This window comes from Lipophrys pholis (genome assembly GCF_963383615.2).
Source record: "Lipophrys pholis genome assembly, chromosome: 8".
Classification (NCBI taxonomy): domain Eukaryota; kingdom Metazoa; phylum Chordata; class Actinopteri; order Blenniiformes; family Blenniidae; genus Lipophrys; species Lipophrys pholis.
Window position 1 is genome coordinate 8450238 of NC_137630.1, and position 26041 is coordinate 8476278.

At 40.7% G+C, this 26041-nt stretch overlaps 1 protein-coding gene across 2 annotated transcripts in view; it reads right to left on the bottom strand.

The window, feature by feature from the left end:
• The window catches only part of chchd6a (coiled-coil-helix-coiled-coil-helix domain containing 6a), a 91450-nt gene that overhangs the window by 48388 nt on the left and 17021 nt on the right, over nt 1-26041 (bottom strand). Inside the window, exons 5-6 of one of the 2 annotated variants that reach the window (XM_080470134.1) lie at nt 7977-8000; nt 4702-4785 (exon numbers count right to left, since the gene is read on the bottom strand). In XM_080470134.1, coding sequence (XP_080326260.1) covers nt 4702-4785; nt 7977-8000 — 108 coding nt within the window. The remainder of the gene's footprint in view (nt 1-4701; nt 4786-7976; nt 8001-26041) is intronic. The other variant, XM_080470135.1, reaches the window with a different exon arrangement.

Below are 26041 nucleotides of genomic sequence, written 5' to 3' on the forward strand. Positions count from 1 at the left end.
AAAGTAAACACTTAATGTTGTATGTAACATCAATCAAGACACCTCCCAGCAAATCCTCCAGCTATCTCTCACCGCTACTACACAAATGTGTAAATCTTTAAAATCTTACCGTTTGGACTGGAATACAGCCAGTGTCATTATTTGGACTAAATCTGCCAATGTGCGTATGCCTGTGTATGCCATCATGCAGTGGGAAAGAGGATGAGGTAGGAGTCATGTTAGACTGAACCTCCAAGTAAACAATTGTGAACCAGCTAAACAAAAGTCTGACACACAAAGCTTTACATTAGGCTGGGGTCAGAGTGAGGGGTATTTTGCTATACAAATGTGCGTGTCTCAAAAATCCTCCTTTGTCTTGCTGCTTGGACAGGAATAAAGGTAGTGCCACAGGCATCATTTGGAGTAAAGCTGTGTGAGTGTGTGTAGATATTTCTGGAGCGCTACATAGAGGCCCCTGCTGACAGCCTGTCAAGCAACCTGTCAGAGTTGGAGGAGGATTATTATCTCCTTCTGTACGCTCTATTTCCACCGGCTTCCAACTATACTCCACTATGACAGGAGTATGTGTGAAAGAGAGGGAGAGAGTAAGACCGCCGGAGTGGCAAACAAAGAGGAAAAGACAAAGAATTAAAGAGATAATAAAGAAAGGTTCTTGTGGAGTGAACAAAAAGTATGCTTCTATTTTCCCTAAATGTTACATCTGATTTTCATGAATGCTGTTGACATTTTGGAGAAAAGGAAATGGCAGATGCAGCTTTATCAGATAGATTAACCCGGTAAGTGGAGATCTATACAACCAACAGAAGGAGTAAAGGTCTACTGCGCATTGGGCAGCATTGTAGTAAAGGGAAAGCCTATACTATGATTGATAATCTCCAAAAAATTATACTCAGAAAATCAGTCAAATCATCTTAAAGACAAAAAGTCACAATACACAGGCTAACAAGGACTTACTCAAAAAAGTTTTAAAACACAAAAACGTAGGTAAACTTATAACAAAATAACTAAAGGCAAAATGGCTGCAAGAGATCCAAAACAATTCAAAATATAGCTTTGCTTTTGTGTACTTAAGTTCTGGTTTCTTGATTTCTACCGAAGTTGGTAAACTTGCCAAATAGGTCCAAAGTGCCCCGTCCTGTAATACCACTTTGTTCCACAAGACGTCGCAATCTACGTCAGGAGTGATAACTTTTCCCAAAGGGCCTCATCAAAAACTGAGAAAGCTGTGGTGGAGTGACAACTTTACCTGTATTAGAATCGGTGTGTGATGTAGTGAGTTTTCTTTAGTTAATAGTGATACTAATTGCACTCCTTGAAGACGACAATCCACAAATTAAGAAGCTGTACATCTCCAGGACCCGGAGGTGGGCAGCCATCTTCAGCTGACCTCTCTCATCCTGGACACAAACTTTTTCAGGGCCTCCCCTCTGGCAAAAGGCTCTGGTCCATCAGAATCAGGACCTCACACCACAAAAACAACTCCTTTCTCACCGCAATCTAATGAATAGTGGCCCAACTCCCCCGAATTGGCTCCCCCATCAACCACCAACACATGATATTGTTGACATATTTAATTTAATTAGATGACTACCTCTTTTCTGACTCTTGCACTTTCTGATTTTCTGTTTACTTTTGTGTTTTGCCCCTCACGCCAAAGAAAATTCCCCGTACTGTAAAATATTACACTTTTATAATACCTGGCAATAAAATCTTTCTGATTCGGATTCTAAGTGAGTAGACGTCAGTAAAAACGTACTTCGTGTGGAGATGGGAAAGATCCTACACTTTGCATTCAAAGCAACGGGATCTTCTGAAGAGCAGTATATGTCACGCAGTCTGTACAATATCCAAATCTGGTCTGGTTTGACTGTAGTTCATAAGAAAGCAAGATGAAGCAGACAACTCGTTTACGTCATGTTCACGCAATGACTCATTGGTCCCAGTTTATAAAACCTATGTGGACACTCCAAAAAGATGAGCTGTGTTTGTATTATCGAAGCAGAAATGCGTGTCTACCAGACGATGAGTCACATTTTCTCTCATTATGTCCAGATGTAACTGCACCGTCGACAATCCTGGTGCAGCAGCTTCTTTTCCAGAACCTTCTGTGGATTGGTTCCTGAGCTCTGGCCGTGGTGCTTTTAACCCATGATCAGCCTTCTTTGTTTTCTTCATCCTAGTAACAGTTTCTCTGCTTTTCTCAAGTCATTCCATAATGCTTGGAGACATTTTCCTTGCACTATCAGTCAAATACAGTAGTAATGGAGGTTTTTCTGTGGTACTTGTAGCAGCTTTCTGTTGATATACAGTGACTTCTAGAGGTTCCAGGTGGTATGCACCACTTTATTTAGAAATATAAATCAGTATGACCAGCCAAGTACAACACAAATCTAAAGTTAACATTTTTAAGTTTACTGCTGCTCGTGCCACATAGCAGATAACAGCGTTACCTCAAATGTAAAGTTTTCAAGCAAAGTTTTACCAAGTTTTGCAATCTGATCTCAATATAATAACAAATCCATTTCATGAGTTGTGATGTTAATGTTTTGAGTAATAAAGCCGGCTTTGTTCACAAACCGATAGCAAATATTAAAAGCTGATCAGGAACTAAGGTGGATTTGAATCTCGACTGACTCACTATCGCCACCGACTGCACAACAGTGGTGCTGCAAGACAGGACTTACACTATTTTAATTGTACTTTTGAAACTGAAGGAATGTGTCTGAAAGAATTCACCATATCAGAATTTGACGTGTAGAAATTGTCAAGTATTTGAGTGACAAGATAATCCAAATCTTTATCTCTGAGCATACAATCCAATATGTAGCTGGATGGAGCTGTACTACATCCACGACGTATGTTAATGTAAAGGGTGACATAACTGAAATGAGCACTGTTAAAAGTTTTGGCGTGCCGTGTCGTCTCGGCACGTTCAGCTGCAACCCGGTCCTCCAGCACTGGGAACAGTTTGAGCAAACAGACCTGGGTATTATGTGGCGTCTGTTGCAGTGTGCAAACACAAGAAGCCTGCAGATAGACGGAGAAATTTACATACACTGTACGCGTGCACCTGAATATGCAGCCTATAAGAACTGCCGCTCTCTCGCGCGCATGCACGTACTCACACACGGAGGTCTGTCTTCAAACATCCTAAGCTCAACGGTAAACACAGCTTGTGCCACCCGTATGCCAGCCTGCCAGTCTCCTGCTCCCTCTGCAAACCCAACCTGTTACTAATGAGACTAACACAAATAGCTGGGCATCTGACACCGAGACCTGTGTGTGTGCGCGCATGCCTCAAGTTTGTGTGGAGGCCATTCGTTGAGGTAATAAATGTTTAGTTAGGCAGACTGCGTGGTAATTAGAATACAGATTTTGTGCTGTGGGTGATTTAAGCCCACGTGTGTTTGTTCGTCTGTTATTCAAACCGGACAGCCAGCGAATTGCCAAACGAAAGGAGATAAAAGAAATGACACAAAGACCTTGTTGTCCGCCAGCTTTAGTGGATGGCCTGACTGAGCAGGATTGGGGACGCCTGGATACAAAAATCCCAAACGTCACATTTACCAAACAAAAAAAAAAAGCTGATGACACTATCAGCTTATTGTGGCTTCTGGAACAGGCTAAAGTTTTAGGCTATCAAATCTTTAAGATTTGACACAAAGCACAAACAGGAGTTGCAAAGGAGTTCCAAAATGGCAGAAAATCTTCGTCGTAGTCCAAAATTTGTCTCTGCACACGTTATTTAAGTTACGAGCAGGGATGTCATGATAGACTTGGCAGTGTCAGATCAGAGTCAATTTTAGCATTTTTTATATTGATCAGCGACTCCTAAAATGAGCCACTCAGCTCATAATTTCTTTCTTTTTTTTTTTCTCAGTCCAATAACCACAAAATCTACCATACCAGTTGTTCAGGAGTATCAGAACTTCATACACTACAACCAATTTGATAGAGCATCTAAACGTTAAAAAGAAAGAAAAAAAAGAGTGCAGAGGAATTACTAATTATGTTTGATGCGAATACGTAGATGATACGGACAAAGCTTTTTTACATTTCTAACATGATGGAATTTGGTTTGTTTCCGGGAAGTTTGCAGATGCAAGACATACAGAGTAATACCACTGTCGACCTGTTGGGGCAGTGATGTGCAGTATAGCTCATGTGCAATCAGTAAAAGGAACTTAGAAGACAACAGTACTAATGAGCCCTTCAAGGAAAGACTGTGCGAACGTGGAGATACTGACCTCATTGAAACAATTTGTGATTTTTACACTTTGCGATATCGTCCCACAGGAAGAAATCTTTGACGTCCCTGCTCTACATCTTTAGGTATTTCTATTTTATTCCAACGGTCCTTACGGTGTAGCCTGAGCACGTTATGTTCTAGTTTTTACAGTTGTAACAGTCAAAGTGGAGCCTGCTATTCTCCAAGGTCAAATCCGAATTTCATAAAGAAGCTCCTACCAAGCAGAGGGAGTCATGAAGCATTGAATGTAAGGGTTACTACGGTATGCAAGGTAAAACAGCAAGAGAAAAGATTCAACCACACATTTAAAAAAAAAAAAATCATAAAACTTTACACTTAAGTGTAAACATTTTTAACAGATATTGAACATTAGAATCACAAAAATTAAGAGTGTGTGTGTGTGTGTGTGTGTGTGTGTGTGTGTGTGTGTGTGTGTGTGTGTGTGTGTGTACCCTCTTCTCCAGTTGTGCCAGCTGCTCCTTGTAGAAGGCATCCAGTGCTGTTAGCTGCAAGTCTTTCTTCTGGAGCTGCTGAGCCTGCATGAGAACACACACACACACACACACACACACACACACACACACACACACACACACACACACACACACACACACACACACACACACACACACACACACACACACACACACACACACACACACACACACACACACACACACACACACACACACACACACACACACACACACACACACACACACACACACACACACACACACACACACACACACACACACACACACACACACACACACACACACATTGGATTAAACAGGAAACAGGATTTTCTCACTAGAGTGAAGCAGATTAGTAAAGAAATATACTTTGCATTTGCTTTATATTCTATTTTTAGCTCGAAAGCCATTTAATTAAGTGAAATTTTACTCCACAACCCGGCAATGATATAAAGCGCGGTCAATTAGGACAAGATGAAGGGTGCCAACATAGTTCTATGTGGCTATACTGGGATGATGATGAGGACATGGTGTTTTGTGGCTTTTCTTAATTGACTTTATTTCCCTTTTCTCGGCAGTAAAGGTGCAAGTTTGGCCTGGCAGATGGCTCCAATCCTCTACCACCCAGCATCTTGGCTTTCTTCTCCACCTTAGTGTACGAGCCAGACCATCATTGAATTTGAGAGGAAACAGAACACCACGGTCTCCAATTTAATCCAAAATTGACCCGGAATCTCAAAGTGAATTGATTTAACCAGCAGATTGCATTATCAATTTCCTCAACTGCATGTTTTGGCTGGCAGAACAGAGTTTTACTTTAAAGGCTGGTAATTGGTTTCACTTGCCAAAGTGGAGACAGGGTGTCACAAATTTACTTTAACCATCAAAGAAACAGATGTACTTTGAAATCAAGACTGTGATGTGTCCATAAAATTGTCTCCAGTTGGTCTTGTATCACGTTATCACAAAAAATTTTCTGAATACTTTAACCTAAAGCCTTACCATTACATTAAGGGGAAAGGAACAAACAGATTCTTATTGTTGAACCCGTGACAACCATCCACATAATGACAAGTACATTCTTATTCTACTCTATTCAATTAACTGTGTTTTTGTTTTTTTTAGCACATTTACTGTCGTCTTTTCAATTTCAAAATTCTGAAATAAAGAAAAATGTTAAATTGATACAATTAACATCCGAGGCTGAGAAATTCCACACCTTAATTTGGTTCGGGTGGCATTCACACTCACTTTTGAGACCGGATCAAAATGTCACGCAATTACAACAGCTGCCCATTCGGGGGCGCCTAAAACAAACACTGACCAGAGAGGAAGTAAAGAAGAAGCACGGCTCATTGATAGTCCAGACTGAAAGCGGAAGTCCCTCCGCTTTAACCCGTGGTGGCTAGGATCATTAGCTTGTGGCTAACTGGTACTACTTTCTCTCTACTTCTTCCTCACTACTCAACGTCTGCCCGCAAGATATTTCCCAATTCTTTTCTTTCTGCTTCTGCTTCTTCTGATTGACGCGGTTAGCTTTGTTTGTTTACTACCCAGAATGCATTGCGCACTACGTCACATCCTCTACCCCCATTCTCTCACCCCAACCGCTAGAAAGATCATTTGTAAACGAACAAAGACCCATGTTTTCAAAGGGACCAGAGATCGCTCGTGAGATCCGGTTCAGAGTTCCTGGGCGTGTTCACGTCGCCCAAACGAAATGTTTTTTCCCTTAAGAGAACTCGGGGAATGTGAACACGTTCCTATGATCCTCACCTGTGGAACAAACTTCCTGCTGACACACTCACTTCTTCTCATTCAGGCCTTAAAACACTTTCTAATCAACAATAGATTTTACTTATTTTATGACCTTTATCTTCATTAACTCTTCATTGCTGTTTTAATATATTTCCTTTATTTCCTTGTGAAGCACTGTGAATTGCCTTGTGTCTGAATGGTGCTATTTAGGTCAATCTGTCCTGCCTTGCCATCGGCCATCGTTAGTCCCGTGCACTACCTGGAAGCACTACTGTAAATGCAGTTTAGTTTGACTTCCTGTTGCACTGATTTTTTTCTCTGGAAAGAAAAATGATCTGATAACAACACTGCCTCGCAGCATCACTAAATACACTATCACCAAACAAAGAAATGTGATAGTTGATCCCTTGAAGCATTGTTTTATTTATTGATAATTTGATTATTTGTCTTTGCTTCATTGCTTTTGATTTATGAGTTAATTGCATGTTCACCCAGAGAGCTGACTCTCGGAGCTGGACATGGCTCAACTTCCGAGCTCTCATTAGTAAATCTCTTCTCATTTAACGTTTAATTTGTGTTATAAGATTACAAATTGTCCATAAGTGACATTGTTGAACATATGAAAATAAGCTATTTATTTTACTGTACTTTTTTTTTTTTTACCGAGCCAATTATCTTACTATAACCTCAGAATGAACTTTGCAACCAAAATCTGAATGTGTTCTTTCATGGGAAATGTAGTGAATCCAATCCAAACAACTTGCCTGTACAAACAGATTTTTGTTGGCCATACACACACCCTCTAAATCTCTGTCAGTTTTTTTTTTTTCGCTCTGGGTTGCTGCCATAAAGTCTAGAAAATACAAAAAAATAAAATAAGAATTCCCCTGGCAGAAACAGAAAGCCACAACCCTGAAATCAAACCTGCTTTCCACCTGGATCTTTCAACTCACCGAGCCATCTATCCATCTGTACCCATCAATCCACTGCGCTCATGTCTGCGCCACACACAGACACACACCCCCGTCTTGCCTGCGATCGTGTTATTTTCAAGCAGTTATGAAGCACTGAAGATGACAGCCAGGCGTGCACATATGCTCATAAAAAAACATGCACATGTGGAAGCGGGTGAGAGCGAGAGGATGAGTGGATGGAAAGGAGAGACGGGGGGGGGGGGACACAAGGTGATAATAGAGAAAGAAAAAAAATCCTGTTCATGAGCTGTAATGTGCAAAACATTTATCCAATGGCCATGTAGGAAGAAGCAGCAAAGAAAAGAAGACGAATGGATGGGAAAGAAATACAATGGAGGGACCAACAGAGAGGTTTCAGTCGGCTTTCACTTCAGTTGATTCAAGGTGGAGTTTTATGCTCAAACATGGCAGTTTGGAGGTATTTTACTTTCACAACTATCTAGTATGTACTTTTAAAAGAAGGCAAAACTCAGATGAGCCAAACAATGGGCGACTTGTGGAGGTTGTATAAAAGCTTACCATCTCTTCTATCTCATCTGCAGACTGGAGGCATTGAGGGACAGAGAGAATGGAGAAGGGCAGTGGGGGTAGAACAAAAGCAAAGCAGGGTAAAGAAAGAAAAAAAGAAAGATGTAGGGAAGAGAGAAAAAGCACAAACAGTAAAGATCTACAGCTCAAACACAGCACAGGGTTGGGGTTAGCAGCGACCAGAGGCGGTAACATTTCTGCAATTAATAACTGTAATCAGTTATGCGAGAAATTTACGCTAAATTTAGACAATTAAGGTTGAGCCCCGTTTATATAACATTTCAAGTGAAAATGCATCGCTTTGGCGTTTACACAGCAAAGTTTTGGAAAAGATCTCCATTTATACGGACACAGGGGAAACACTGAAAACAGTGTAGTTAGCATGAATACATTTGTATGGATAAATAACCAAGTTGGAAGTTGGATTGCTTTACAGGTGACTTGACAATAAAACTGCCAAGACCCCGGGAGAATATGGACTGGGAGTTATGACACTTGAGGAAAACATCGTTAATGTCCATCTACTTACTCATGTGCAGAAGAACTATTTACTACGGCGTATGCGCATGCGCAGTAGCTTGAGAGTTTGAAAAATAGCACCCCCCCCCATTTCCATGTCGAAGCGTTTTCAGTGGCCTTTTCAGTGGCTCTGTGCACCATTGTAAACAGATACCCAAAACACAATAAAAGTGTTGCATTTTCACTTGAAAATGTTGTGTAAGCGGGGCCTAAAACTTCGCAAACACACCGACAGCAGCATCGAGTGTGCAATACTGTGCACAGGTACTCGTCAGAAAATCAAAAGAATTACTTCAAACAGTGAGATACCAACTGACACAAACCTCTCAGAAGAGCAGGTAATCAATGAAGGAGGAGCAAAAGTCAGCCATGTGGAAATGTATTTAACAGGAACGACAACGATAAAAGAGAATCTGACAGATCCCCATTGGGCACAAGAGCCTCGCAAAATTTTCTGACTGTACGTTGGCATTTGAAGGGATGATAACAGAGTCGTGGCAAACGTACAGTTAACCCCCAAAGTGCAGATCCATTGTTGCAGTTAGAGTGATCCATGGTCATTGTCTCGGATCTAGACAACACTTTCTGTTTCCACCACTGTGTGATTCAGATACTGTATGTTCCAGAAGCAGGTCAAAGATCGGCACTTGATAAGCAGTATCCAGGTGTGCGGAGGAGGTCGAGCCAGACAGGAAATTCACACGCGAGAAGCACAGAGAATCACGTCATTTTCAAAAGAAATTTCTTGTGTTGATGACGGATCTCATTTCTGTTCAGTCATCTGATATTATAGCATCACACAAAAGCAAGAAAATCAATTGACAGCGCATTGACCGCGCTTGAAAGGCACGGAATAACTTGCATGTGTTGTGTGCATAAATGTTTTGGTATGTTGGACAGTGTGGTTATATTTTCCATCTGTGGCGACATCATGATCAGGAAAAACACAATAAATGTTGAGTCAAGAATGAAGTGTGTGTGTGTGTGTGTGTGTGTGTGTGTGTGTGTGTGTGTGTGTGTGTGTGTGTGTGTGTGTGTGTGTGTGTGTGTGTGTGTGTGTGTGTGTGTGTGTGTGTGTGGTTACATTTGCTTTTAATACTATTTTTTAGGGAGGTTCATTTGACCAAAATTGGCAACATTGTGCCGTTCCCACCTAATTTTACTCCAGCTTGGAAATGTGTACAAACAATGCATTTTTTTTTTCGATGCCACTTCCATTGACATGTAATTCCTTATACATAATACATACATTTCATAATATCTAGGTGTCAAGTGGAGCTTTTACCTTGGAATTGACCATTTTGATCACTCTCTACCAGTAATTATGAACAGCTTTGGCACATGGAAAAAAAAAATACTATTTGTGTTAACAAGCAGACAAACAGGCGTATCTTATATGGTTGCCAGTGAGTGTATAGCCCCACTATAATATAATAGTGAAAGAAAGGATCTACACTGACTGATAGAGATCCCTCCAAGGACTCAAGACTCAACCACTCAATGCTTTTTATTCTAAAATTACAAGAAAACCCAAAATCCAAAGTTCCATTCAGAGAAGCAAGTTGCCAGTTTGCGTCCTGTTAATGACAAACCTTTACGGTTTACTGCACTCGACTAGGTAAGTTCTTCTCTACTGTGACTGACCAACTAGGGCACAAAATACCAAAAATAAACCCTTTAAAACTAGCAATATGACACTCTATCTCCTTCCCTGAACACTTTCTTTCGACATACACTGAAAGTTTCCATAAGAATGAGCTGCATTTTTACCTTGGTTTCTTGAGGGGGAAAAAAAACTGGTGATGAATCTCTCTTTTTATGAAAACTGAGAGGCAAACCTTCCCAAGCAATTTCCCGAAACATGAAAGCAAAAACAACATTGGCCTGTCAAAGGGTTGGCATGCTTCATTCCGAACGGTGAAGCTGGAAGATCCAAAAATATCAATAGGCAAAATCATCTTTTTAATGAGTGTGCAGTCTTAGGAGACCAACAATCTTCCACTCAAGGTTGAAAGGTCCAATTTGTAAAACACTCACAAAACTTTCCTTCATGTTGATTTTTGCAAACCAAATGTTATGAAACTGACTCGAAAATACTAAAGATGCATATTTTATGATGTGAATTTATGCAAGAATATGAGCAGCTACATGATGCACTTTTCCTTGAACAGCCCATCAAACATATACGATCGCATCAAGTAAACTCTAAAAACTATTTCAGAATGAACCATTGAATAGAGATGCACCAGTTACATGCTGTCAAACAGAGCAGCGCTACCCCGGCAAGAATGAAGCTTCACATGTTGATTGCCCATTAAAACTTAAAAACAGGCTCCATGTCTGCTCGACAAATTCTGGGCCAATCGCGTTTGAAACAGCTCATATGAAGAGAACGCAGTCTGCTTGGCAGTGTTACATCAGAGCCCTCTCATTATTTATGTGAAGACTATCAAACTTTTGCCATCAAAACGTAGATCAAAAGTCCCCCACAAGCTAAACTGTTTAGGTTGTTTTGGGTTTTTTTTGTTCTTCAGTCTGTCACATTATTTTCTATGGATTTTGGGTGTAAAGGCACCAGAGTACCTGATCTGAAAGCCACCAATAAAATAACTTTAGTCCAGAATTGTGTCTAATGCCTGAGGTCTGTATAAGTAACAGCTACTGTCTTCTTCCACTTCCTATCAAAAGGATGGGACACATAAAACATCGGGTGGATAATCATTGTTATGTTGGAAGCAGGAGAAATGGACAAACATGAGGGTGGGTATGGCGTTGGAAAAAAAGACAAATTGTCAGTTGGAGGTCTTGTCGGGTGATACAGGTATGCAGTGATTATTATCTAGCAAGGGTAATCCAAGGAATATCAGTCATTCAGTGGGCAAAAGGGTCAGAAATGTCCAAATCCACAAGGGGGTGAAGGCTTAAAAAATGTTTAAATAAATAAAAAGACATTGTGGTGGCTGAACTTTTATATTTATATAAACTTAACCATCTGAACGTTTGGCAAAAAAAACTAAAAAATGCATTGTTTTTGAATTTTCTTTTTCAAAAAGTTTCGCCTTTGGACAGCAATGTTTTGAAAACGATATCCGACTACTAAGGAAACGGAAGAAATGCCGAAAATTATGTTGATTTCATGCGGGGCCACGAGTCGGTGCTGTTTTTATATAATAAAAACTCCTTTATATAAACGCAGGGAGCAGTACTCTGTAAACATTGAAGCTCCTTTAAAAGTGTCTTTCTTCGTTGTTTTGGTCCACACCACACGTACTTCCTTTGTAAGAAATAAACTGTTACTCCACATGTGATCCAGATGTTTTTGTTGTAAATGTACACTTCATTTGAGAAGCGCTGTTAAATGAGTGGACAGCACACATGGCATTTATTGTTAGGAATGAATACTTCATGTCCATGGACACAACTATTTACTGTGACAGCAGCGTCCATGTGCAGTTGTAGCATTTTCGAAAAGTTCAGTTTTCAACTTTTACATGGAGATGGAACATTTTCCCAAAATTTCAATTTTCAGTGACTCCAAGCACCGTTGTCGTGTAAACAGACAGAAAGAAAGTTTTGGTTCCCACTCGAAAACATGGTGGAAATGGGGCCTCAGGTACATTCTGCCTCCATTTGCAAATTTTGGAAAGATTTGCTGACAATAAGCTTGAATATTCATATGGTCATAAACAATGCAGGGGGTTGTTTTGTAATGAATATGAAGGAATATTTATCATGTCATAGTACTTATGAAGATCCAAGCTTTCACGTAGACTTAACTCCCAGAGAAATTAATAAAGCCAAATGTGCTGTGTTGGATTCAGAGTCTCTCGGCTTCTGTACACACACTACCAAGCTCCTGGTGCTGAAATAAAAGCTGGAGGTTGGCCTCGAAGATTGACACTAATTGACAAATGCTTGTTTGCTGAAAAGCAAAGTCGAATATGTGGTACAGGGAGAACCCAAGGGGCATGGTCTCCATTGTTTTCATAGCATTCTGCTGGACCTCGGATCCTAATCTACTTGGTGCATGACCATCATTTACCTAAGGAAGACATAACCGCAAGAACTACCTGTGAACTGAAGTGGAGCAAGCAAAAGCAATGAATTGCTTTTGAGAATGATCTCAATGAGTCTTTGCCTTCATAAAAGTGTTTTTCATACGAAATGAAGTGGCATATTTCATGAGGTTAAAGAAACCTACACTCTCACAGGTTGAGGAATATAATCAAAAAGTTCAAGGAATTGACAGGATGACTGGGGACTCATTGTGGCTGGGCTTTCTTGATGTTTGTAAGCTTGAATAGCAGCTTGGCAGAACTGCATACAGAATAGTTAGTTATTGGATTCGTTTTTTTATGACAATAACGGCAATTTACAAAAGTGTGATACTGTAACAGCAGAAACTAACAAAAAAAGTGCAATGGTGTCATATTATAAGGCGGTAACGGTAATCTATTATTATATTTGAACAAAATCTCATACTAATAAAGCCCTGTAAAACCAGGATGGGAAAAACCAATCCCATAGCCAGATCTGGCCTGATGAGTGAAAGCATCTCTCCGAGAAACCACACGCAGAATCTTCCTGTTCATCTGTGAGTTTTCTCATACAAAGGTGGAGATATGATCTCCTCTAAGACACGTCACAACACAGACACTTAAAATCTTATCAACAAGGGATTTGTTGTAATTAATTTCAACAATTTGATTATTGCAATACTCCCTACTCTATGAAGTGGAGTAAACACCAAGCCGGTGTTTTCAGATCTGGTGGCGTTGTTGGCATTGTTGCTGATAGTTATAAAAGTAAAAAAAAAAAAAGAAAAGGGAAAAAAAAAAGTACAATGTGTTAGCTGTTCGAATCAATTCCAACATCAAGTATGTTTTGTTTTTATTTGGTCCGTAACTGGCTTGTCAGGGTAAAAATGAGTTGATGTTATTTTTAATTAACATACTTACTGTGAATTTCATTGCCACAATGTGAAAAGTTTCATATTATACAAGACATGTTATCGCAATATTATACCCAATTACAACTACGCACAAAAGTTAAGTGAAAATGGGTTTGGTCATTTATTTCTTTTTATAATAATTCTTAAATATTATAATATTGAAATGCCTGTTCTGTTCCCTTTCAAATGATGCACAAATTGCAATGACCATGCATTAGTGGGATGAGCAGCAGAACTGAGTTGATGATTTGCACCCATTAAAACGTGTTAAATCTTGTTACCGGATTATTGCCAAGACGTCTTTTTACAACAACAAAAAATCATCAACCAAACACAACTTTTTTTTTACTTAATGCAATATATTCGTGTTTCAGTTATAATACAATACCATTTAGTGTTTTGGTTTTTGGTTTCACACTAATCCTTAACTTTGGATTCTTGACGATTGTTGCCAACCTCTTGGTGCTTAATACAACAGGCCACCTTTAAATGTTTCACATAGTCAAACTATTTCGGCAGCATTAAGAGCAACATAATATCAGGCTATTCTGAATGGTTGTGTTTACAACAAAAACAAAAAAAAGTTGATGAAATGGGAATTTAGCACGATGCTTTTTAGAAATGTTTCTTTCAATCGGAACCTTCCTAAATACCCCAATAGTGTCACCACTGAGTGATATTCATAACTTTACGTACACTACTAAAGCACACATAGTTCATTAAGCTGATTTTAACGCCAGATGGGCGCTTTTGTCACGTAAGGGAACTCAAAATGTAGAAATACGTAATCACTGTAAAGTATCACTGAGAGTGACAGGCTGTCGCTATTGGAAGTACCTTAATGTACTAAATCCTACACATCTGGTGCTCCGAGTAAATTAACGCCAATCAATGTGTTTTTCAGCTCTCGAATCGCAGGTCTGACTGAGAGCACAGTGGCTCTGAAAAGCAGCAAGAACAGCACAAACGGAGGTGAAGAGTGTCTGCACGCGCACAGCACAGCGAGGGGAAGATTCATCATAATTATCAGGGCTGCTGAACGCCAAATCAAATCACAGCCAATCGTCTGTGTTTCATAAACAGACCTTAACTGAGGAGAGACAAAGAGCGAGGGGGCTTCTGATGTGAGAGACGCTCCCACTGTCAGGCTGAAAAGCTGCAGCTGGTGCATGTTAATGCAGGTGAAAGGAAGAGACTGAAAATTGCTCATGTGTTCATTTTATATGTTAGACAAGTATCTGTTTGGCGGGGATTAAGCAGAAACAGAACAGATTTAATTAAAAAAAAAAAAAAAAAGGGGGAGGAGGAAGAAAAAACTCTCCTTCCTATCTGCGCCTCTCCGTGTATGTCCCATTTTAATTTGCAGTCAGAGAAGAAACTGCAAGTGAATCAGATGACTCCTCCGGTGTACCTCCAGGGACCTGTGAGTCTACGGTAGATAACAGCCAGCCAGCCGTGACTTTACACACAGCATCTCCACATAGGAACACCAAGACGCACATACTGACTGAAGCGCACATGCTCCTGTTTATTCTGTCCGTTTCCCTACTGAGCCACTGATTACATGTGGCTCTTATTGTTGGTTTTCTTATAAGTGTAGACGGCGGTGTTGTGGTCAAGACCGACTAACCCTGTGACCGAGACAAAACAAAGACCAGAGCATCCCAAAACTAAGGCCCTGTCCACACGATCATCCACATGGCGTGGCGTTTGAGAAGTCTGAAAATTTTAATAATGCCACCTCGGGTTTGATGTGTGGATGGGCAAGACGCACATTTGCTAAAAAAATGTCATTGCCGCACTTCTCGACCAGATAACCCCCCAGCCCTCTCGGCGACGTCACTTAACAACAACAATTGCGAAATACATGCTCCAGATTGAGCTGCTAGTTGCTTTAATAAAGCGATATGTTGGATTTGTTGATTTCTCCGTTTTTGCATGCTCTGTGGCTTCCTCTCAGTTTTTTGGTGTGTTTTTGTGGCAGCATTACAATGCCACCTATAGTCCTGGCATATGTACTACATCACTTTGAGCAGTTTTTATGGTGTCGCGTGAACGCAGATGTTTCTCGTGTGGATTAGAAACCTTTTAAGAACTACAGGGAGAAAAAAGACAAATTTGGTTCGTGTGGACAGGACCTAAGGCAAGACCAAGACTTTAAAGATTTAGTCCAGTTCAAAATCAGAACATCGCAATGCAACCACAAATCTTTAAGACACCGAGACAGAGTCAAGACCAAGACCTTGAAAATGTGGTCTTGACACCAAGGCTTCTTTCAAGCATTAGTAGACAATTTGTCTTCCTGTCATTGCTGGTCTTTGACTAATTCTTATTTCCCCAATTGATTTCAATCTACATTGGAAGTTCTGGCACATCTTGTCAGAATAGCATACACACAGAGTTGGTTCTGTATGTTGTCAGGTATTTAGTAATATCCAAATGAAGATCTTACAGACTCAGTATCCACATCCACTAAACTGGGATTACCTGGGAATTGTTCCATACAATGTTGAATTCAGTAATGTAAATTGTGACTTATTTGCTGGGTCAGTGGTGGCCTGGATTTTCGATAAGTAAGCTAGTTAAATTCCAACAGGCCATAACTGTGGGTTCCTGAACAAGGCCCTCACCTTACAATGGCTCTGGTTGTTTCAAGAAAGGCAACCAGCTAAAGACTGGTAACAAATCAAATATGTGGAACACGGCATTCACTTTCCATGAAAGGATGAACAAAAAGAAAAACAAAACTGCAATCACCAAGTATTGCCATGTGAAAAGATGTTCCAAAATTCCTCTTCTCCTCTCGTTACCTGTGAAACCAGGCATGTATTCATTTTTGGCTTGCAAAGAATGGGGAAGGGGGCTGCATGTAGCCCACGGACTGCCAATTACTCATGTCTGTTTTAATGTGTTTTAATTTTTCCAAGTTCCATTCTGTTCTAATGAGAATGTGTTTTATTAAACTCTATATTAGTTGTATCCTCTACAAAGATGCTCCAAAATTGCCCAGGGAACAAAGCGGCAACGCTTGTTTTGTTCAAGTTTGACAAAGAAATTGATTTCACTAAATTCACCAGTACAAAGGAGTGTTCTCGCAATTACACCCCTGCCAAGCCATTTCAATCTCACTGTTAAAAAGAGTGCTAGAGCTGTCCATTTGTTCATTTTGTAAAATGTTTTTTTTTTTCTTCTTATATTTTGTCTCTCCAATACTGAATCTGAATCACAATTACTTTATATGTATCAAAACAACCACAAAAGAAATTAAATTTGCTGAGATCCTCAGCCGCAAAGTCGTGTAAAATCACAGGGATACGGAGAGCTGTGCTTTAGATGAAAGGTGGAATCATTATCGCCAAAGGTGTTTCACTTCAGTCACAGTTAAAAGAGATATTATGCGCTGAAAATATAGGAATTTACATAAATCCATATGCGTTTTAGGGCAGACCTACAATGGCGTATGGGGAATATGTCTCAAAAAGTAGCCTAAATGGCTGAATTAGAAATGATTCATATGTCTGACGTGATGAAAATGGGGAGAGAAAAAAATACTCAAGATAAGTGGAAGGTCAGATACATAGGAAATGTAAATAAGTGCCGGAAAACAAACAGTTATTAGCAGGGAGAGTAATTGAAAACAGCAGCTGCAAGCCACAAGCAAAAACAGAAGATTAGCTTACAAATGTATCATCGTCAGTTTTCCCTCTCCGGGAAAATTTCTGCATATGAATCAATTGAGTACACAGCCAGAGGTGTGACGCATCCACACAGAGGCGAGGGAAGTGTGTAAATGTGTGAGACAGAAAAATCAACCAGGGGAAAGTGAGGGAAGGTTGATGATGGGAGAAGAGAAAACAGGTTTTTACAGGTAACAAACAGGAAGGGATAAAAAAAAAAAAAAAAAGACGACAGAAGGCAAAACAAAAATCACAGTCTTAACACTGAGGAAGAAGAGATTTGTGTTGGAAACTTCTGACGGGAGGAATCTTGGAGAAAAGTTGATGCGGTTCCCACAGTTGCCCTCGTTACCTGCAGCTACTTTTAGTTTTTTTTAACAGTCTTGATTTTTTTTTGTCAGCTAACAGCTTGACACGAGGGCGTCAAAATCTTTTCAGTTCAAAGGCCACATTCAGCCGAATTCCAGCTCCAGAAGGCTGGACTAGTGATAGCATAGTAAGTTTAACATCAGGACAACTTCAAATACAGGTTTTCTATGTTTCCCAGGCAGTTTCATTGGATTGATTGGATTTTTTACGGATATTATGAAGGTGGTAGTTTCCATCGGCTGTGGGGGCACTCGTGACTGAATAAGCCAATGTGGGATTGACAAGTCGGTTTCTGTCGTGAACAGTTGACGTGTGTGGACATGTCCTTTGGGATGAGTTTTGTAAAAATGGAAACTAGAAATGTCCCCACCCTTTTACACCCAAGGTTATTTTGCCACGGCCTAGCATGCTGGATGGTGACCGCGAGGTCCTCGGGTTGTAGGCGTTACATCAAGACCTTCCTTGTCCTAGATGGAGGACCAAACAAGGCTTCAAACTCCATCTATCCAAAACTAAGTATTGTTGTCATTTGCTCCTCCCAGCCAACGCCACTTGATAGCTCTTGATAGAGCTCCTAAATCCATCAGGGTGTCTTGCCACCCACCTCACTGTCCCCAGTTGGAGGCTCACGAGCAACTCAACCCTGAAGCAGGTAGTACTGGAATGCAGATTACCACTAGCAGATCTAACCTGACAGACCTGTGTACTGTGAACAAAGACCATAAACAAGTTCAGATTTTGAAACTGTGGTTTATGTTGCATTAAAAAAAATTGTGAAAAACGTGAGTGATATTAACATATTATATATGTATATGTAAACAGAATGTATGTTTTTACAACTACTGCAGCAGGGGCGTGAAAAAAATATTTCAAGTCATGGCACATGGACCTGCCGAGGTATTATGAATTGCTATGATAAGAGTCTTCAACCCATCTGGATTGCCCTGGTGCCTCTAATCTTCATCTGGACAGCAGCCCACAGAGTCCCTGCAGGGTTCAGATCAGGCCAGTCAGCCAGGCACAGCTCAGAGATACCAACATCAGCAAAACAGTTCTGAGGAGATTTGTTGGACGGGGAGCACAACATCTCCATGAAGTTTTCAACAGACAGGAAGAGCTACAAAACTGTTTTGGAGACTTTGGACGAGTCAAAACACTGTTGAGCAGCCGCAACAGATGACGGTCCAAATCCTCACTGACTAGACTCTACAGGAGTTAAAACACCTTGGACTGGGAGCCTCTCCACTATTCCAGTGTCCAAATCCAGTCTTTTACTGCCGAGGCCAAGTAAGACTGTTCTAGCTCTGCCTCTGGTTAAGGAGTGTTTGTGCTGAGAATGTTGGTCATTCTTTGAACTCAAATGTGATGAGGCTATGACTTAAGCCTCCACTCATTGCAAAGTTCCTCCACCTTCTTGACTTGGCTTTGTTTGACTGTTTTCCAAGCAGCAACTCTGCAGCCTGTGACCTTTTCCTCATACACTTCGCCCTCCTCATCAACTACCCATGAATTTGCTGTGATCCAGAAGTCTATAAACAGCTGCCCTTTTAACAATCAGCTTCTGCAGCTTACCCTCCTTATTTGTCCTCTGGATGAATGTGAAGTCTGACACAGGACTGGCTCATGGAATTTATACTGCAAAAATAGGGACTCATCAAACCTAACTGCTTCATACTTTGACATGGGTTTTCATATCCCAAAACCCAAAAACATACACGAGGTTAAATGGTGACAATTAAATGAACATGGGTGTAGATGTGAGTGTGACCAACTGTCTCTCTGTTTCATCAGGGTTTCATCCTGCCTTCGTCATGGTCAGCTGGGACCAGCTAGTGCACCTCGCAACCCTGAATTCAATCAAGAAATATAGAATTTGGTTGGCTAACAAGTCTAGAATAAACACGCAGTGTCACTTTGTGAAATGGCCAGGAACAAATCTTGATCTTTTTCAGTATATTTTGACGTTCCACCACCATCCTAATCATCTTTAAGTAGGACTTTTTAACCAGACTGATGAGTTTTGAGGCACATGTGAAAGCAGTCAGTGCTGTTTCACTGCTGCTTGGCCATTTCTTGTGTCCTCCAGCAGTTGGCTACAGCTGCCCACGTCGCACAGGCTTCCAGAATGCAGTAGGGCCGTTCATTAGAGGTGATAGCTGAGTTTCCTATTATAGACAGCTATGACACGTTGGTCTATTACTATAAACTCAATTAATAAAGAGCAGAGTTAAGACAAGAATGGCAAGTTGAACCAGTATACTCTACATTGATTTTCATTGATTTGCCCTTTTAGAGCAGAAGACTGGGGGTGACAGAGCATCAAATCCGTCCAGTTAATGAGTTGTAGGTTTAAGTATTCTTATCAGACTATTATTAAAACTGCAGGAGATCGAGAACAAAGCTTTAAACAGTGAGCCAGTTCAAAAGATTAATTTTTATACCCTTTGACAAGGTCTCTCTCCTGTTCAGTGAGAAAACTGTTGGCTTCAGTATTAGAATTTTCAGACACTGTTCTCTCAAGTTATGATCAACTTTGTTACCATTTGCCCCAAATTCTGGTTTACTGAGAGAAGAAAATCCTTATGTATCCTGAATTAACACAGTTCTCAGGCAACTAGGAAGCTGTATCATTAAAGCTGAGATAAATTACTCATGTAGTGGCTTAAATTAAACTAGCTTGGCTTTCTAAGAGCTGCCACCATGTTAGTAGTCTTTCTCAGCTTTATTGAAGCTGCTTCATTTCACTTTCACTACTTCATATATCTGTTTCTTTCAAAAAGTGCAACGTATAGGATATAGAGCATCTTCCTCTTGCTAACGGTTTCAAATTGAGTTTACCTTAAAAAGAGATTCAGCTATTTTACTTGGTAAACAAACAATGTTAGCAGGTCAGGTAAAGTCTCACAGTAACACTAAAAGAAGACCAAAGAACCAAAAGAAGTTGGTTTGTGCCTTTCCTTCAGCATGTTCTCCCTGTGTATGTGAAGGTATTCTTTAGGTTCTTATCATAATCCACAGACATCTCTCAGGTTAATTGGGGACCCGCAATATTGTGATTGTCTTTCTCTCTTTGGGCGTGCTCACATTCCCCTTTTTGACCTGGACCAGAGTTCTCTTCAGTTTCGTTTGGGCAATGAGAACTCTGAACCGGAGCAAAAAAAGAGATATCTGGTCCCCTTGAAAACATGGGTCTCGGTTCCTCTACAAACGATCTTTCTAGTGGGTGGGGAGAGAGGACATGAGTGGGGTGCGCAATGCCTTCTGGGTAGTAAACAAACAAAGCGAGCCATGCGAATCAGAAGAATTAGGCGCAGAAAGAAAAAGTTGGAAAATATCTTGCGGCCAGACATGGAGTGGTGAAGAAGTATTAGTGAGGAAGAAGTAATGAAAAAGCCGGGCATTGATATCTGGTCTGAAGACTAAATAATGCAATTGTTTGTGGCTACCCATTAGCCATGAGCTCACTAGACTCACCACCACGGGTTTAAGCGGCGGGACTTCCAGTTTCGGTCCGGAACAATCAATGAGCCGTGTTTGTTTTTTACTTCCTCTCTGGTCAGTGTTTGTTTCAGGCGACAGCACCTCCCCAAACTAGCAGCTGTTTTAATTTTGGCACGGTTTTTGTCCGGTTTCAAATGTGAACGTGAACGCCACCTGAACCACATGAAGTTGTGAAAATTCTCGGCTCCATTCTCTCCCAAGTGAACCGAGTCCTGGACTATCCCAATGTGAAAGGCTCCTTAGCCAGGTAATGTGTGTGAAATGTCCTGGCTGTACCCTGTGAACCTCTTACAGCCACCGAGCTCCCACTACACACGACCCAAGGTTCAATGAAGCAGATGACTGGTTATCAGACCCTCATAACCAGAAGTAGGCACCACAACAGCCATCTCTTATTCCACTAAATCCAAGCTACGATCGTGGGGCATTGGGGTCAATCCAAGCTGACTATGGGTGAACGCAGGGCACGACTGGGACAGACCACAGGACAAACTCACATGGGAGACTATTTGAGTCACCAATCAACCTCAAACACAATAATACTGAAATGTCCGATGTGCCACTCTTCATAAATCAATTAAAGGCGATATTTTTCCCGGCTCTACAGCGCTCGTGCCATGCTGCAGGTTCTGAGGTTGAGCTGTGGGAACAACAGATGGTAGCTGGTTGAGCTCTTAGCCAGTGTGTCAGAGGACATCAGCTACTGTGGGCCAGCTTCGTGATCCAGTACAAGAGGAGCACGTGAAGAGTGCCTCAACACACGCACTGTTAACAGTCCAATGGATTGTCAGCACAGCACATGGGCAAGAACTACTAGTGTTTGGGCTCATGAGTACGTCTGGGAGAGGCTTATATAAAAATACACTCACTCTTTCCCTGACTGTGAGCAGCCCCTGTGCTGTGTCGCCATCTGATAGCAGCGGCAGCCTGTTTGCCCGTTCCCTCTTTCTCCCCCTCGCTTTATTTACTCCGCCACGTTTATTTAACACATAGCTCCCAGCGAGACAATAAATTAGCACTCAATAATAATCCGACTGATAATTACCAGCCAGACGCAGAAGGAGGAGATGAAATGGGCAACTAGCCCCTTCTCCTCCTCTATCTCCACCTTCCTTCCTCTCACAAGCTTCCTGTTTGCCGCTTCGCTCAAGGAGGAAAACATGATGCGCATGATGCATGCTATTCAACGGCTTTCCTTCTACGTTGAAGACGGCAGCCTGATTTTTGTGGGAACACATTCACCCATCCATTTGGGGTTCAAAGATTTAAATCTTTCAAATTTGAATTTACATTATCTCAGAAAACAGACAAAGAAATACAAACACATGACATGCAGCAGAGCAGGAAGAGTGGATTCTAACCTGCTGCTTTTTTAATGAGAGATATTTTCATATTGGGCAGAATAAATACAACAGCGCCAGCATTGTGTTACCAGCTCTTAAAGTGGCTAAATTAGTTGGTTTATACGTATACTAAGCATTTAATGACAGGATAACAATGCACCTGTTATTTAATTGTATAGTTTGTTGGACTAATCCAAACTTACTCTGCCTCCTTATTCAGCTTATCTTACTTCACGAATTGCCCCTGCAGCCAGCTTGTGAGCACGCAGACAAACTAATAGCTTTACATGCACAACCATGTCAGTTCCTGCAGATTACAATTACTGATACAACCGCAGGCTTATCAGTACCTCAGCCTCCTCCTTTTCCTCCCCCTCCTCCTCCTCCTCTATCCAGGCCATCACTCTCCGCTTCCAGGATCCTTCCACTTCTTCCATCTCCTTGCTTTCCTGAGCGACCTCCTTTCTATCCATCCCTTTCGTCAGCCAGTGCTTCTTACCTTAACTGTTCATGAGCTATAAATATATATATATATATATACCTTTAATACTGTGGAAAGAATTCCTCAAGGATTTCGGTTGCAACGTTCTTTTGTCAAGAGCATTTTCAATATCATGAAACAAAAATATGGAGAAATTCATTGTTTTTCCATTAAAGACTATCACTACAGGAAGTTAGCACATCAACATTACAAGTGAAATGCTCTTTTATCTTAAAACAAGAGGGAAAAAAATCTGTTGAATATGACGGTACATTTATAGTACTTTCAGATGAAAAGACAGGGTTAAACAGGTGTGGTAATCAATATATACACAAATAATTGCAACTACCTTACCTAACTACCATCAAGGCCACATTCATAAAGTAACTTATCCCTCTAAGTCAGGGGTGTCCAACACTTTCCAGTATAGCGTCACATACAGCCCAACTTCATCTTGAGTGGGCCGGACCAGTAAAACAGTGCAATAATAACTTTTAAGTTAAAACTTGAACATTTTTGTTTGTTACAATCTCAACATAAAGCCAATTTTAATGATACCTTCGAGTGTAAAATGCTGTGAAATGTCCAAAAACTACTAGTAGAGCTTTTGCATTTCAAGTGTTTTTACAAACTCACCCTGACTGCATGGCTTTGAGACGAATGCTAGTTTACGAGCAACAAGGTTGCCATCTTTCATGGCAACAGCTCCGATATCTCAGCTCGGGTCTCAGTGTTGTGTTGTGCCAACTGCCCTTAAGGAATTCTTTTTTTTTTTTTTTTTTTTTAAATCAATGTTTTCTTTGACAATTTTCTTGCTGGAGCTGGATTGAAGCTCTTGTGAGCCAGTTATGGACCAGGGGCCTCATCTTTGACAACTTTTATCTGAGTTATTCAAATCATCTTGGAGGAGTTGCAGCTGCTCAACCAAATTTAAGGGAAACTTTTGTAATTGAAGAACCTTTACTCACTTTATTGGAGGAGGTCCTGCCCCCAAAATGCCCATTATTTTAACAAAGATTATCTTAAATATCCAAACATTTTGCAGCAGATGGGAAAAACTCTACAAAACACTATTTTTGGCATCTTAGATTCAATGTGAGGAAGAAACAAGTAGCCAACATATCCTGTAAAATGTGGCTAGTTCCAACAAATACCTGGAACATAGATCTTGAAAACCCATGAGAAAATGGAGCTACTTTAATTTTGGCACCTCAGTTGGTTAAAAAGTGTCTTTGCGAAACAGTTTTCCATGCAAGATGTGACACTTCGGTATGCATTCAGTGATAATGTTGAAATAGCTTGAAGCATGTGAAAGCATTGATATTCAAGACAAAACCTGCCTGCTGCACAACTCATTTAACCTTTTTTTTTTTCCCACTCATCTAAACGACATAATAGCAGTGTGTTACCATATGTCTGACTAAATAAGCAGTCAGAGGGGTACATGATAAAACACCGAGCAATTCACCAGCTCATATGTATTGCTATAATGAAGCATGTCCCATCTGCCTCAGTCTGGTTCACTCCTCTGTGTGTGTGTGTGTGTGTGTGTGTGTGTGTGTGTGTGTGTGTGTGTGTGTGTGTGTGTGTGTGTGTGTGTGTGTGTGTGTGTGTGTGTGTGTGTGTGTGTGTGTGTGTGTGTGTGTGTGTGTGTGTGTGTGTGTGTATAAACACAGCTGTTTCTCTTGCAACCATAAGCAAAGTCTCAATGAGTTTCCTGAGTGTGTAGGGAGAGAAGCAAAACTGTCGCTCCATCAGCAGAGAATCTCCAACTGATTACATAGTTTTAGCTATAAACAAGCGAGGCAGGTTTGGCCAATCAGAGCCAACATCTGGCTCATTCCAGAGAATGAGAGAAAGGGAAAAAAAAAAAACCAGGGATGTCGACGTATTCTTGCTTGGGAGAAGTGTCTCAATGTCAGAAAACCACCCGATAATCAGTAAGAACCTCAGATTGTGTTTGGTCAGGTTGACTTTTCTGGACAATAGTTTGAGTTGTTTCAAAATGTGGATATTTCAGAGAGGAGATTGGCAATCTGTGTGTAGTATTTTCATTGTTTGGAATTTTTAACAGCTGACTTTCTTACTGAAAATTCCGCTTACCTTCATTCTGGACTCGTGTTACAGATTCATTTCAGTCTCTCTTGTTTTGGCCACTAACTCACCAATGACACACAAAACCCTTTAGTCATATTTCAGTCAACCCGGTTGAATTTAAAGACAGCAGGTGTGAATATGAATCTTGTACTCTGGTGCAGTGCAAGTGAGGTTTGAAGCAGACCTCAACAAGGTGTACCAAAACTGCCTTGCATGCTCACAAGCACAAAAGGTTTCCAATAGTTTGATGATCAAATATGATGAATGATTATATAATAACGACAACAACTACAGCCAAACCAAGATTGAACGTCTTGGTTAAAAAAACTTCACAACAGCTATCAATAACTCATTGAACATTCGTTTGGAACAAAGCAAAACTATAAGGCAGTACACAACAAAATGGAAATTTGTTCCCTGGTCTGAACTCCAGATGGGACTGTAGACTCACTACTTTTAGCAGTGAAACATCGGGTAACAGCACCACCTACAATTCATCCATCTCTTCACGTCTTCTGTAGCACACCTGAACTGATACCTGAAACACAGCATTATTCAGGCTTTTCTCCCCACTCCTCACATATTCATTCGTTCTTTAGTCGAGGCTGAACTCAACGTCTTGTAGCTTGTCCACACTATTACGAATGAAGTCTCTTCCTCTTAATTCTGGAGGTGACCTATCACATCTTTTGGCAGTTTTTCAAGTGAAAACACATTATTTTTGAATTTTCATTTTGGAAAAGTTTCACTTTTAGACAGAAACATTTTGAAAACCACGGCAAACTCACTGGAAACACTGCAGTTTTCAAGTTGGGCCACTAGTGGGTGCTGTTTTTGTATAATAAAACCCCTGTGTATGCACGCAGAGAACAGTGCGCTGTAAAAATTGAAGCACCTTTAAACTGTTTTTGTCATTTTGATCCACTCGGGATCGGTGTGTAAGAAATGTGTCTCCACATGTGATCCAGATGATGATGTAGAGAATGTTCAATTTATTAGAGGACTTGAACATGTGTAGTACCAGCGTTTCAGAAAAGCGTCGTTTTTGCTGTTTACGTGGAGACAGAGCACTTTCAAAAAGATTCACCTTGGGAGCTGTTTTCAGGAACTCCAAGCAT